The sequence below is a fragment of the Trichoplusia ni genome, chromosome 8, assembly GCF_003590095.1.
Source record: "Trichoplusia ni isolate ovarian cell line Hi5 chromosome 8, tn1, whole genome shotgun sequence".
NCBI lineage: Eukaryota > Metazoa > Arthropoda > Insecta > Lepidoptera > Noctuidae > Trichoplusia > Trichoplusia ni.
This window is the reverse complement of record NC_039485.1, coordinates 968,394-981,923: the sequence shown is the minus strand read 5'-3', so window position 1 is coordinate 981,923 and position 13,530 is coordinate 968,394. Positions and strand designations below refer to the sequence as shown.

Here is a 13,530-nt window from a genome sequence, read left to right as displayed (position 1 = left end):
TACATCACTTACTGTACAGACCATAACCTACGATTACTTAATTGATTCTAGAATAGTCCTTCTGAAATAATTCTATGAGAAATGAGGGTAGACTGAAAAAATGTACCTCCTCACATGAAAATTTACTAACTAGTAACGCCATCTATACATTGCTTACCAACAACAGTTGAACTGTGATATTAACGCTCTTTGCTGTGGGTTGGGTACCTACTAATATTTGCTTATTATCGTATCTCACGATAAACTATACATGTAAAGACAACAGCATAGTATTAAATTTCTGATTATGTATTTTTACTGTAAACTCTACCATATCCAACATAAATAGGCACTTCCGTACACAAGTAGAGCATAACAGCCTTTTATCCGCGTCTAGTCACGACTTCACACGTATTAAGCATAACATATCTCAGAAGGTCGAAAACAAAGCCAGTATTTGCATATCCATTCGTATGGTTTCATCATATAAAGTAGGTGCGCGACCCAAACTAGAGCGTGGTGGTACAAACACTTGCGCCAGACAATGTGGACGGGAGTCATTGTTACCGCTTCTAAACGTTCGCAATTGTACCAAGTAAATGCTCCCGGCGACACACTTACACAGTTCGCTGTTATCATTAAAACTTTATTTGAAACTTTGACGATGTTGTTTCAGATTGGAAATCTGTGTTACGAGCTTTTTGTTGGATAAAAATTGTTTGTTATTAATTTTTATAATTTCGGAACTTAGAAGTTATACTTTGCTTCACAAATGAAAATAACTTTGAACACGATGTAATAATTATGGATCTTTGTCTCGGACGAATGGCAGAGAGTTGCGATTGTTTTTTTTTTCAGATTAAAACTAAGTTCTTTTTCATCGTGTACGCAAGTACGTAATGCAAGACTATGCGGCTAAAATACTTTTTTAGAGAATCGCTTCGAAATCATTATAACCCATAATTATTATGTTGGAACTCTCAATACAGGGGATGCTGACTTAATAATATAATTGTTTTTTTCAGGTGTGAGAGAAAGCCGAGAAAGCGGTTTCTTTCTGCGGAATATATACATATGTATGGCTCGTCTTGGCGGGGGCACTACCGTGCCCCCAGATCGCAAGAAGATAGACAAAGTCGACGCCTCAACAGGGCAATGACGAGATGAAGCCGAACTGGTCAACATGTTTCGTTCAGGTTTTGTTGTTTAGCACTATTAGAAGAATAATAAAACACAAAAACAGATCAATAACAGAGTATAATATAATGTTACAATAATAAAATTCACATATTTATAAAATATACCCTTGTATAATGATAACGTAATTATTAACATTTTATACAACCTATTCGCACTTATTTCTAAGGGCTGACGAACCCAATTTATCGACAGTTACAGTTTCATCGAATCTTGCATCCACCCACCAAAGGTCATAAGGACAGGATTTTTAGGGGACCACTGTGGGCCCATACCGTTTCCTCCATTAATATTAACACAGTTAGAATTCCTATTCTTGTAGGTGCTAAATGATTTTCCGTTCATGTTTTCCCCATTTTTCTTGTAACTGTTCGTATAGATGATATATCTTCCAAGATTTCACATCGTTCAAAACTTCGTCATTTACTAAATTATTTTATTATCATTTTCTGAAATGTGAAGGGATAATTGAGCTACAATTTTATCTATTTGACACAGTCATAATTAACTACTTATAGGTAAATATCTGTGCGCTTTCTACAAGCCTAAGTAGTGCCTTTTAATATATTGGATAAGATTTGCTAACAAACTTTTTACTGTATAAAATTTTTGAAATATGTTTTTTTTTAATTCGCCACAAAAAATCGGCTGTAAAAAACAATAAGGTTTAAGATGATTCTATTCATGTTACTGGTTGGGAGAACGACAGTCGCAACGAGAGCCAAGGATGATCAGTTTCCTAAAGTTATGTTTATAGAAACATTTTAATCAAAGGAATATCAACTATATTTTAAACCTCACTGTCGCGTATACTATTAACTTTGTACCTTAGTCTGGGCAACTGAAGATTATTTAGAGTAAATATTCGAAATTGCCATACAAATCACTAAAATAAATGTTTTAATCACTTCAAACAATATTCACCCCTAATAAAACGTTATACATAAAATTAATATAAATCATACATATCAATTTTGGTAACATTTTGAAATAAAACTAAAACTAATAACAATTTAGATACCCTGATATGTAAGATTCCCAACGCCTTTCTAGAAAAAGATACTATTGTACCTGGCATAAAACTTCTGATTAAAACTTCGTTACGTTTTTCCTTCTGGGGTTCGAAATTCAAATGACACTACTTGGTTCGCCAACCGTACTACGCGGGTTTATATCACACTATGACGCGGTTTTGGCGGATGGAGCGACTGGTGCTACTTGGCTAGCAGCGTCAACCTTGGCTGGTGCTGCTGTGTCCTCTTTCTTCTCCAAATAATGATAATTGATGAACCGAGCGCCCTGCGTGAGCTGGGCTATTTCGTTCGTGAAGTGGCAAGCGAATAACAGCATGTTGCGGGGCTGCACCTTCCACGCGAATCTCATGAACATTATTGAATAGAATGTCAGGGCTGGAAAAAAAAGAAAACAAGAATTATATATTTATATTTATAATATACAAATACAATGATTCCATCAGTGTAGCGGAACGCTGTGTATTATTTTCATATTTTTGCTTTCAAGCGGCACGAAGTTTGCCAGCCAGCTATTTATATTTAGATACATTAAAATAAAGCGTGGCTAATATAGTTTTACTGTCAGATCTCTATAAAGCGCTGGTTGTACGTCTTATAGTGTCAAGCATTCATATTCGTTAACATTTGACTTGTCAACAGATTCTATCAATAATTATAATGTTTTTGCTTGGTAATTTTCGTTTCGGAATTGACACCCAGTACCTACCTATATGGGCCCATTTAAAATCTCTAATCTTTTAATCAAATTTCAAGACGTAGTTACTAACTTCGAGAATTTCATACATTAATTAAACAAAAATCTTAAAATTTTCTGCGAATGAGTATCTGATTCGTTCAACTCTCAACGAGAGTTGTAGCGGTAAGCAATGGCTTTAGAGGACGCGTAGCGGTCAAGAATATTGTCAACCACGAGTGACTGCTAGCTAGCATAGCAACAGAATCATACAGGGGAAAACGCAAAATAGTTACTTATCAATTTCTACCGAAGGAGAATAAATGAAATGAAGATAGAGCTGGATAAACTCTTTAAACGTACCAAACTTTATGAAAATTGTAGCCTAAACATGATTTAATAGGTAATTTTATAAATATTACCATTCAAAGGTATTTTACTTCATTTACGACATTTTAAGACATGACTTAGTAGGTAATAGAAATAATTTATCATTGCAAGTCACTCAAATAAATAAAATGTATAATAAAAATGACATATCATCACTAACAGTTGTAAGTAAAGCACAGCTGTTTGATAACATCAATTTTATTGAACTGATGAGATAACGCTTATCTTAATGCCCGAGATTTAGCTGCACGCCATGTCCTGGCGTGCAGCTAAATGTCGTCGGCGAAATGCTTAGGAGAATACAAATAATGTCAAATTAATCCCATTTCCATTGATTCATCGGCAACTGTACAACTAGTAACTAGCGTAATTCCAGCCCAGGGAACATGAAACGTCAAATAAAAAACTAAGTTGACAGTTCGCGCGTTAGATACGCTGTGGTTAACTACTATCAGACGGAAAGATAATAAAGTTCATAGTTATAACTGTATGTCATTGATATTTTATCTCAATACCTTAGCATAGAAAATCATTACATAATACGATAATTTACATAGGCCTACAAACAATCTACATATTTATTATATTTGTAGGGGTTTTTGTACATTAACTAACCACTATCTACCACTTCTCCTATAGTGGGCCAGCTAGAGATTTCTTATCAAATAAGGAGTCCTATTTTGAAGTATTTTCTATGTACTAAGTATACTATGACAATAATGGGACTAATTACTATATAACACTTAGTATTTACATTCAAATGAATGAATACAATAGGGAAATAAATATATTTGTGTCTTTTATTAGTTTTAAAAGAAGGTCTAGGACTCATATGACTATTACTACTCTAATCATTCCTGAGTTACTATTTACAGTTACAACCTTGTTGAGGCAATGGCTTCACAGACAATTGTAAACGGCAGATATCATAAAGATAAAGCAAATTATATTTGTTTACATATTTTTAAATCTAGAGCTATAAAGCTGTGGTATAACTGCTATAGTTTTACTGAATGCAATTGTATTAAATCTTATAATCATTTCTGAAAATAACTGGGCTTTACAGTATACCTTTTAACTATTCAAGCTATTGATTATTTTTTCTTGTATTATTTACCATAGACGATATGTTTAACTTACCAAGAGTCATTTTTCCACTAATAAACGAAGCATCTTTTTGTGTATCTGCAATGGCTGCTACTGGTATACCCCAATTCGCTACTGGGCCCCAAAAATGGGTGCTAAAAAAAACAAAAATATTATTAAATCAGTTTGATACTAGTTCACCAGAATATGTAAAAAAAGTTTTTATGTGTAGAATATCAATAGGCAATCAAATTCATGCAAGGATTGTTGAGCCGCACAACATAATATAAACACACTTTTGAAACATATTGATCCACACATATACATAAACTCACAAGATAACTTCAAGGGAAGAAACCTGGTCCTATTTTAATGCTTACTTGTAGATTCTGGTCTGACATGCAGAGATTAAGAATTCTAATGTACAGTGTCATGGCGATCTACAATCTACCCCCACTCTTCAGGAGAATGTACATAAACAATCCACAGCAGCGACTTCTATTTAATTTTGTTGAAGAGTGTTAGAGTGGAAGAATTAATTGTAAGTTAAGGGAAAACTATGACATCTGCCTTCTTAAAATGTAAATAATTAACATAGTCAGACTAAACTGATAAAAAGTCTACACTTAATTAATTAGGGATATATAAAAAACTTTACCTCATTAAATAATCTCTAAACTCTTTGCTTTTCAGCTGCCTTGCAAAGTTCCCCAACATACTCATTTTGGCTGAAAATTAAAAAAAACAGATACAATCAAATATTACACTTTAAAATATCTAAAGACTAATCACCATGATTTATGAAAAGCAATTTTGATGGATGGAAAGATAGCATTATTCCTAACTTTATTAACAAAATTTAATGAGAACAAGGTTATACAACTTTGGAACATCTATTAGATAGAACAATTTACCGTAATGAACGTTATGGTAATTCTAGTTTTAATTAATTACGTATGATTTTACGTACAAAACATGTCAAGGTTAAACAATATCTAAAGTTTTTTTATAAATTATGAATGAAAGTCTACATAATTATTGAAAGGATAAACTTACCTACTTTAAATTAATGCTGTTTAATTTAAAAATATATTTTTACTTTCTCAAAAACGTCCTGTCCTTCCAGTTTTGTAGCCAATGTCAGTGTCACTGATAAAATAAAAATGTTATCTACGTGCTACGTCACAGCACATTTACATCGCACGTCAAACAATGAATAATAAAATATCGGAAAATGGAAAAAAAATATGGATTTTTACTAACTATCATTAAATAAAAATTTAGACAATTACATGAAGCAGTTTTTGTCAGTTCAGGCAGATAATGAAATCTGATTGTGCTGAAAGACAGAAAGATCTCAAACGTAAGTAGTTACTGTAATAGTCTTAAACTCGCACGTAATGGGCATAATCTAGCGTTAATGGTCGTCAACTTCTAAAATGAAAATTTCTTAAAAAAAGATTCTGTTATACTTTTGGTGAACGCTTGAGATATTCGTCATTGCGTCTATTTTTTTACTAAATAAATATCGGAGCCGTGTCGTACTGTATAAAATTTTACTTTGACATCTTATGTTTCGTTCTGAAAATCTGAATACATAAACTGAGTAGAGGAATTATTGAAATTAAAACAGGCACATTTACATAAGTTAACACAATAACTTAATTATGAGCGCCCAATCTAAAGTTAAGAGGAAAAGAATTACAGCAGAAATCTTAAGCACCGGAGTATATATAACCCAGAAAATAGTAAAAAACGGCTTGCGATAAAATTATATTGCCAAAATACGTCATCAACATGGCGGATAGTCAGTAGATCATTTGCGGACTTCATTATTTCATACTTTCCATAGTACATTGCGACGTCCTAAGAAAAAGACTAAACGTTACTTTAAAAGTAATATGTTTTTTTCGTCATAAATGGATTATTAAAGTTGTGCTCACACAAATACTGATTAAAATATTATGGTGGATTTTTCTCAAAGTTGGCAACCCCATAAATTAAAGTTTTAACCCTACACATAGATATAGAATAACAATGTTATTCCACAGTACATATATCTCCATGCAGTAAGGAAACTACGAAGAAAACGGTCATAACGGAACACTCACACATGCATGCAGACCCTCGGCCCTCGTAGGTCTGCATGTATGTTGAGTTGAGGGGGTTTCGCGGTGCTGCAGTTGCGAGTGTCGCGTCATAACGAGTGGTGACGTTTAATTTTTCTTTATAAATTATTACTCAAATAATGTTAACTATACCTCGTGCTTATTGCGTTGTAAACGGCTGTTTGAACTCTGCTGAATTAAAACCGGAGCTATCATTTTTTCAAACTACCTGCAGATTTTAAAAGGAAATAATGATTTTTTGTAATTATAAATACTTGAATATTGATAAATGAAAAACTTAGATGGCGGTTATATAGCGCCTTATATTATTTTTTATTATATATTTCTTTTATTTTTTTTCTACTATATTTAAATTCTAGTTTATGTTAGATATCGGTTGCTATAGATTATAATCGTTTTCGTGAAGCAGATAGTTTTGTCTCAAATATTTAAAATCCAAGATAGCAGTTAAGTACAAAAAATATTACATTTTGTTATCATTTCCATAGGTTTCGAGGGTGCAAAAATTGAAAATTAGATCAAAATGCAAACCCAAGATGGCGGCTGGAAAAAATATCAACTTTTTTGTCAAGGGTATCGTTTTCATGGGTTTTGAGGGTGCTAAAACTGAAAATTAGATCAAAAAACAAATCCAAGATGGTGGCTGAAAAAAATATCAACTTCTTTGTCATGGATATCGATGGGTTTCAAGGGTTTTGACGACGGTAGGGCTGTAAAAAGGGACGACATATTTAAAACAATATATATTTAACCTTCTGTATTGATAAAAGTAAAATGTGAATGTTGAAAAATACGAAGTGGTACCACTGTATACCACTTGGTATGCTCACCATTCACATTTTATACTTTTTGATTATTAAACAGATTGCAACATCAATACCTATTCTGACAAAAAATAAAAATCATTTCAAAATCTTTATCTTTTTCAGACGTTCACAATGGCTTCGATTAATATCTAGAGAAGATTTGATAAACAGACCTCCTCAAAACTACACCGTTTGTGAGGAACATTTTAATGGTATGGATATACTAACGGGAACCCATCGCAAAAAGCTTAAAAGTCATTCTTTGCCATTTCTCCGTCCACCAGATTTACAAAAAAGTGATGAGCAAACATCGACTGAACCACCAATGTTGGTTAAAGTCTGTACACAGACAGAAGAATATATTTCGGTGAGTGACAGTAGCCAAACTTGTAAGACCCTTTCATTGGTCACGCCACGGAAAAGGAAATTAAAATCCGATCTTTTCGAATGCAGAAAGAAATATAAATTATGTGTAACTGATAATAAAACAGGTAAATATCAAAGAGACAAATTCTACAAATTGTGTGACAAATTTCTAACAAAAGAGCTAGCTGAATTGATAAAGGCACAGACTCACTTAAAATTTAAGTATACTGGAAACAGATACAACCAAAATTATAAAATGTTTTGCTTGAACTTATATTATAACAGTCCGCAAACTTATCGGTTATTGCAAAGTGCTGTATGCCTTCCAACTCCTAGAACATTAAATAAACATGGAATACCGATAACATCTGAAATAAATAAGACGGTTATGTCTACTCTTAAGACCAAAATTCACGCTATGAATGAAATGGAAAAGAACTGATCCGTTGTTATCGATGCTATGAGTTTAAAGACTAATTTATTTTATAACGTAAAGAGAGAAAATTATTGGATTTCATGAGGTCGATGGAGTACAGTCACCAGAACCTGCAAAACATGCTTTAGTTGGGTGCATGCTATGGTTCGTGGGATATTTGTGAACTGGAAGCAACCTGTAGGATATGCACTACTCTCTGAATTTAGAAATTATGAAGACATAACTAAATGGATTGACAAACTTTTGGAAACACTATTTGAGATAGGCCTAAACATAAGAACATTTGTTTCCAATATGGGATCAGATGTATTTAACGCTGCAAAAAATAGATCCGTTACCATTGAACGGCCCTATTTCTTTATTAAAAACAAAAAGATATATTACATATTTGATGTACCCCATCTCATAAAACTGGTTCGCAATAATCTAATAACTTACGACTTCCATTTCGCAGACCGTATAGCTAAATACGAGCACATAGTTACGTTTTATGAAAACGATAAACAGAAAAACTTTAAACTTGCTCCTAAACTGACAAACAGCCATATATGTATATCCCACAAGCTTTGATAAAATGAAAGTTCTCAGCTTTTAAGTAATTCTGTTGCCGCTGGTATTTCCGCTTATGTAGATTTTAACCGTATACAATAATCCGGAAGAGCCACAGCTGAACTCATTAGATATATGAATAATATATTTGATGCCCTAAATTCATCCAATCTGAACGATTGCAATGTGTACAGAAGAGCATTTAATGGAAAAGAATGGCAAATAACTGTCTTCAATGAAATGTTATTTTTTTTTCAAAACCTGCAATTAATTAACCCAAAAACTGGAAAAAATGTTACTTCATTCGTCAAATTTATTTACGGCTTTCAAATAACCATAACATCTATTTTAAGGCTTTTTGAAGATTTGAGATCAGAAGGGATAAAGTTTTTGTTTTGCAAGAAGGCTCAATCAAGATGAGCTTGAGAATTTTTTTGGGCAAATTCGAACTAAAAATGGACTGTCAACCGAAGCCACGTGCAGACAGTTCATATCTGCATTTCAAAATATATTTTTTTCCAACCTTATTAAACCTCCAAAAGCAGGTAATTGCGAAGACGATTTGGGAAGACTCCTTATTCAGACTAGCGCATTGAGTCAACTCAATGACGAAACGTCACATAATCAGGAACAAGACACACCCACTATGAACTTCGATGATACAGATAAAACCGTTCATATTATGAGCTCAGAATATAATCAACTGGATATACCCGAAAAAAAATCATTCTTTTATGTGTGGGGGTACCTTTTGAGAAAATGCAGTGAACGTCACAAAAACTGCCATATGCTAGAATCGTATATAACACCAAATCAGGCCAGCCATAACTATAGTACAGAAAGTCACTACCTCAGATATAGAGAAGACAGTAAAGACGCTAATCGCAGCTCACTAATTATTCCACCAGATAATTTTGTTCAATATATTGAGAAAATGGATGAAATATTTCGTTGCTTTTTTAAACGTCAACACATAAACTGCAAAGTAGCTGACTTAATTTATAAGGAAATCACTACCAAAACCAGTTTTATTGCACCTTGTCAATGTTTTCCGATAGTATATTTAAAAAAACTGTTTATAAGAATGAGAATATTTTTTACTGTAAAATTTAATAATAAAGAATTTCGGACGTGTCGTAGTAGACGAAAGTATTTTTCTGTAAATAATTTGTAAGTAATGGAAAATATAAGTTTTTTATGTATTTTTTTTTTATTATTCATAAATACCCGGTATGGCTCAACCGCGAACTACGCGCTAGACTACGGCTTCACGTGCGTGCCCACCCACTCCAAGGATTGCACGAATGCACGAAACTTTTTAATTTTACTGTGGCACGCACGAGCTTTAGATAAAACTTTCAACAAAATACTCGTCGTTACAAAAATTAAAAAAAATATGCACATCGTCGGAAGTCTGTATTAAACTATTTCTCGTATTCTAAACTGTCATATTTTATTATCAGTGACAGACACTTTTCAAATTTCATAGCTAAATCAATTATTTCAATAAAATTTATAATATTGATTATTTTTACATAATTAATATTTTTATTTTTTATAAAAAGAACAATATCATAAACATTACAAGTGACAACCCAACACCTCAATGACGTGTAGGTAATTATTTTGACAACTTGGCTTAGTTTCCTTACTGGTCTATATATGTACTGTGGTAATTCTTTACCCAAGACCCTACAGAATTCATGAAAAGAAACAACAGCTTTGATAAATGCAAGGTCAATGTGACTTCTCAATGGAGAGCTTATCTAATAAATAGCAGTCGTTATAAATTATTAGAATTCTAAAACTTAGGTACTGGTAATTTGGCAAACAAATTTAAAAATCATAAGTGCTATGTTAACACATATATAATAGATAAAGACATAATAATATTAGAAACAAATAATAGTGACACAAAAACATTAAGACAATACGATAACGTATTATAAATTTTCATTTTTAATTAGCTTATTTTACACATTTTTTTTACATTTTACAATAAAATTCTACATTACGATACAATAGGTACAATTTTTATGAACTCGAGTCAAAGTATTTGTGCATGGCGAATGGAAAAATAAATGAACTGGAAGAATATTTTGAAAGCTTCCTATCATCATTTTTAGATATCTTGTTTTTTTTTTTAACGTAAACAATTATTAGGTAATTATTTGGTTTGTATGTGAAATCTTATGAAATTAAGTATTTAAACAATATTTCGGTTTATGTATGAATAAGTATAAAACCTAGTAAAGTAACACATTTTCTTATTAATTTAAATATGCAATATTCATTCAAATCACAATACCAGTTTTCGTTTAACTAATTTTTATCTTTATATATTTTTTATTGGAATAATTATGAATATTTGCCGCCAAATTACTACAAGGTAAACGTTGTAGATACAGTTCGATGTAACAGCCAAATAGAAGCGACCTCTTGATATTTTCAGCTAAAAATTTTATTAGGTACCCTTGGCTTCTTAAAAAATACTATCTTTACATGAACTCCTGCTTCTGACAATGTTTATGATACTTTGTCCGTTAAATAAGCAACCTTTTACAGTTTGATTAAGACCAACACGTGGCGATCAACTCAGTATTTATTAAATTTAAAGTTCAATTCGACTTTATGCGGTAACAATTTTTAATCGCGTTGATGCATCGAAATATTTTTATTTATAATAAATACTGTCTTGCAGCATTCTCCTTGCGTATTTCGATAGTTCATTAGTATTTTTTACTTTGACCGATCGATCTGAATACCGATCGTTGCGAGTGTGTTAACTACGCAAACTAATAGAATTTATTTTGGTGCAAGTAATTTGCACGTAGAATAGGTACGTAATTCTAATGCCTACAATTAAGTATAAAATATTCTAATTAACAAAAATGTGTAAATTGTTTATATCATGCGTTTTTACAAAAATAAGAATTAAATTTAAATAAGGTTGATTAAATAACGGACGCTCTGTGTGACGCTGTGTGTCAATGTAAACAAACTTAGATACATGAGGCACGTCAATCTTTTCCTGCACTTAATTGGATCACAAATTGTAAACTCGTCGTTTTGATTAATGACTAGGTAATGTTTAACACAGTACTGTCTGCCTTTATGTTAAAAATTACAACGAGCAATAAACTGCGTGTTAATTACTTATTTAGGTACAACGGGTATTTCCTTCTTCAAATCACGGTCTATGAAGTGATATTTAATGAACCTGATACCCTGCGTGATTTGGGCGCATTCGTTCGTGAAATGGCATGCAAAAAGTAGCAGGTTCCGAGGCTTCACCCTTAACGCAAATCTCATGAACATCATAGAGTAAAGTGTTAAAGCTGGAAGAAAAAAGAAATGCGTATCAACACAGCATTTAGCAGGCATCGTAGGCAATACCTTAGCTTAAGCTTTTTAAGTCGGTTAAGCAAGGCCATCTATGGAATGACTAGTACAGTAGTAGTAGCTACGTACACTGATTGAACACAAATTGTTTTTCAAACGCAAAAAAATTGTTCTCAAAATTAAGTAGATACCTTTATAATGAAACTTACCTAACGTCATTTTTCCACTTATTATTTCGGGACTCTTTTGTGTGTCTGCAATGGCAGCCAAAGGTATAGACCAATTTGCAAAGGGACCCCAAAAGTGGGTGCTGAAAATTGTATAATAAATAATGTTTGTATCAGTATCTGGTAAATTAAGAAGTAGAAAAGTATATAGAAGCCACGGTCATGTCGTTATAATATGCCTTTAATAAAAATAAAAAGCAACAAATTGAGAGCGTTTTACACTAAATAAAACCGGTCAAGTGCGAGTCGATCTTGCGACAATGACGGTTACGTAGAAAAAGGATAAAGAGAATCGAATCTATTACATTGGGTGACAAATCAATTTGAACAGATATACAACGTCTGTGAATGTGTGATATTTTAACTGTCTAGTCACAACGGTTCTTAAGACACAACCCTGAAACAGGTGGACGAAAAGATGGACCGAAAGCGGTGCCCCATTTTTACCCTTTAGGTATGTAAAGGTAAAAACTCTTAAGATCTTATGTTTATTAGCGTAATAAATAATAATATTAACTCAGAAGCGAAGTAGTATGCTGTTATTAATGCTGACTTCACTTAGTACGGTACTTGGACTTATTAGAATTGACAAAGTAAACTACGTATATAAAATTGTTGTAAGTAGATGTTTCTCACCGTACCTCATCAAATAGTCCCTCATTTCCTTGCTTTTCAGCATTTTGATCAGATCCCCAATCATGATGCTTATCGTGTTGTTCAGCTTCTAATAAAAAAAAACCTGTCTAAAGACAATAAACGCTGAACTAGGCCCAACTACTTGCTATTTACTGCGTTTGATGCGTTTACCATGGTTTGGCAAGATTTTTCTTAAATGTTAAATCCAATAAATATATAATTAAAGCATTCTCATGCTTCTACGACAAATTTGTCATTTTTTTGTTTCATAACGTCATAATCAGACGTCTTGTATCTTTGGTCATTGTTCTGGCATGATCTGACAGCCAGTGATAGAGGACGAAGAAGCATCTATTTACCTATCCTGTAAGTCTGTGGTAAAACAGGTCTTGAAGTCACTAAATAACCGGTTGGCCGTTGGAGGAGTTGTTGTTGTCGACAGATAACCATCATAGTTGTCCTCCAGCAGGTCATTTTGTGACAAGAAGCACATAGTTTTACCGTGAGAGTTCAGCCTATTCAAAATAAAACTACAACTAACACAGACAATCTACGATCTTTATCAATACTTTTTACATCTTCACTTAAGTTATGAAAGATTTCAAAGTAACGACAATATAACCTAAAAATAAATGACGTTACCTTGTCAATCAGGCTTAGCAGGGACAACAATCCAAGTG

The 13,530-nt window shown here is 32.7% G+C and overlaps 2 protein-coding genes across 2 annotated transcripts; both read right to left on the bottom strand.

Moving 5' to 3' along the window:
- Positions 1-1,516: 1,516 nt before the first annotated feature.
- On the bottom strand, positions 1,517-5,502 carry LOC113496855 (mitochondrial pyruvate carrier 1-like). Its single transcript, XM_026876220.1, has 4 exons — positions 5,416-5,502; positions 5,018-5,087; positions 4,414-4,514; positions 1,517-2,585 (listed from the first exon to the last, which is right to left on the bottom strand). Exons 2-4 carry the CDS (start codon positions 5,080-5,082, stop codon positions 2,356-2,358), a joined length of 396 nt encoding a protein of 131 aa, XP_026732021.1. The 5' UTR covers positions 5,083-5,087; positions 5,416-5,502; the 3' UTR covers positions 1,517-2,355.
- A 4,993-nt stretch (positions 5,503-10,495) lies between these two features.
- On the bottom strand, positions 10,496-13,111 carry LOC113496856 (mitochondrial pyruvate carrier 1-like). Its single transcript, XM_026876222.1, has 3 exons — positions 12,856-13,111; positions 12,197-12,297; positions 10,496-11,983 (listed from the first exon to the last, which is right to left on the bottom strand). The coding sequence occupies exons 1-3, from the start codon at positions 12,912-12,914 to the stop codon at positions 11,802-11,804; spliced, it is 342 nt and encodes a 113-aa protein (XP_026732023.1). The 5' UTR covers positions 12,915-13,111; the 3' UTR covers positions 10,496-11,801.
- Positions 13,112-13,530: the final 419 nt, after the last annotated feature.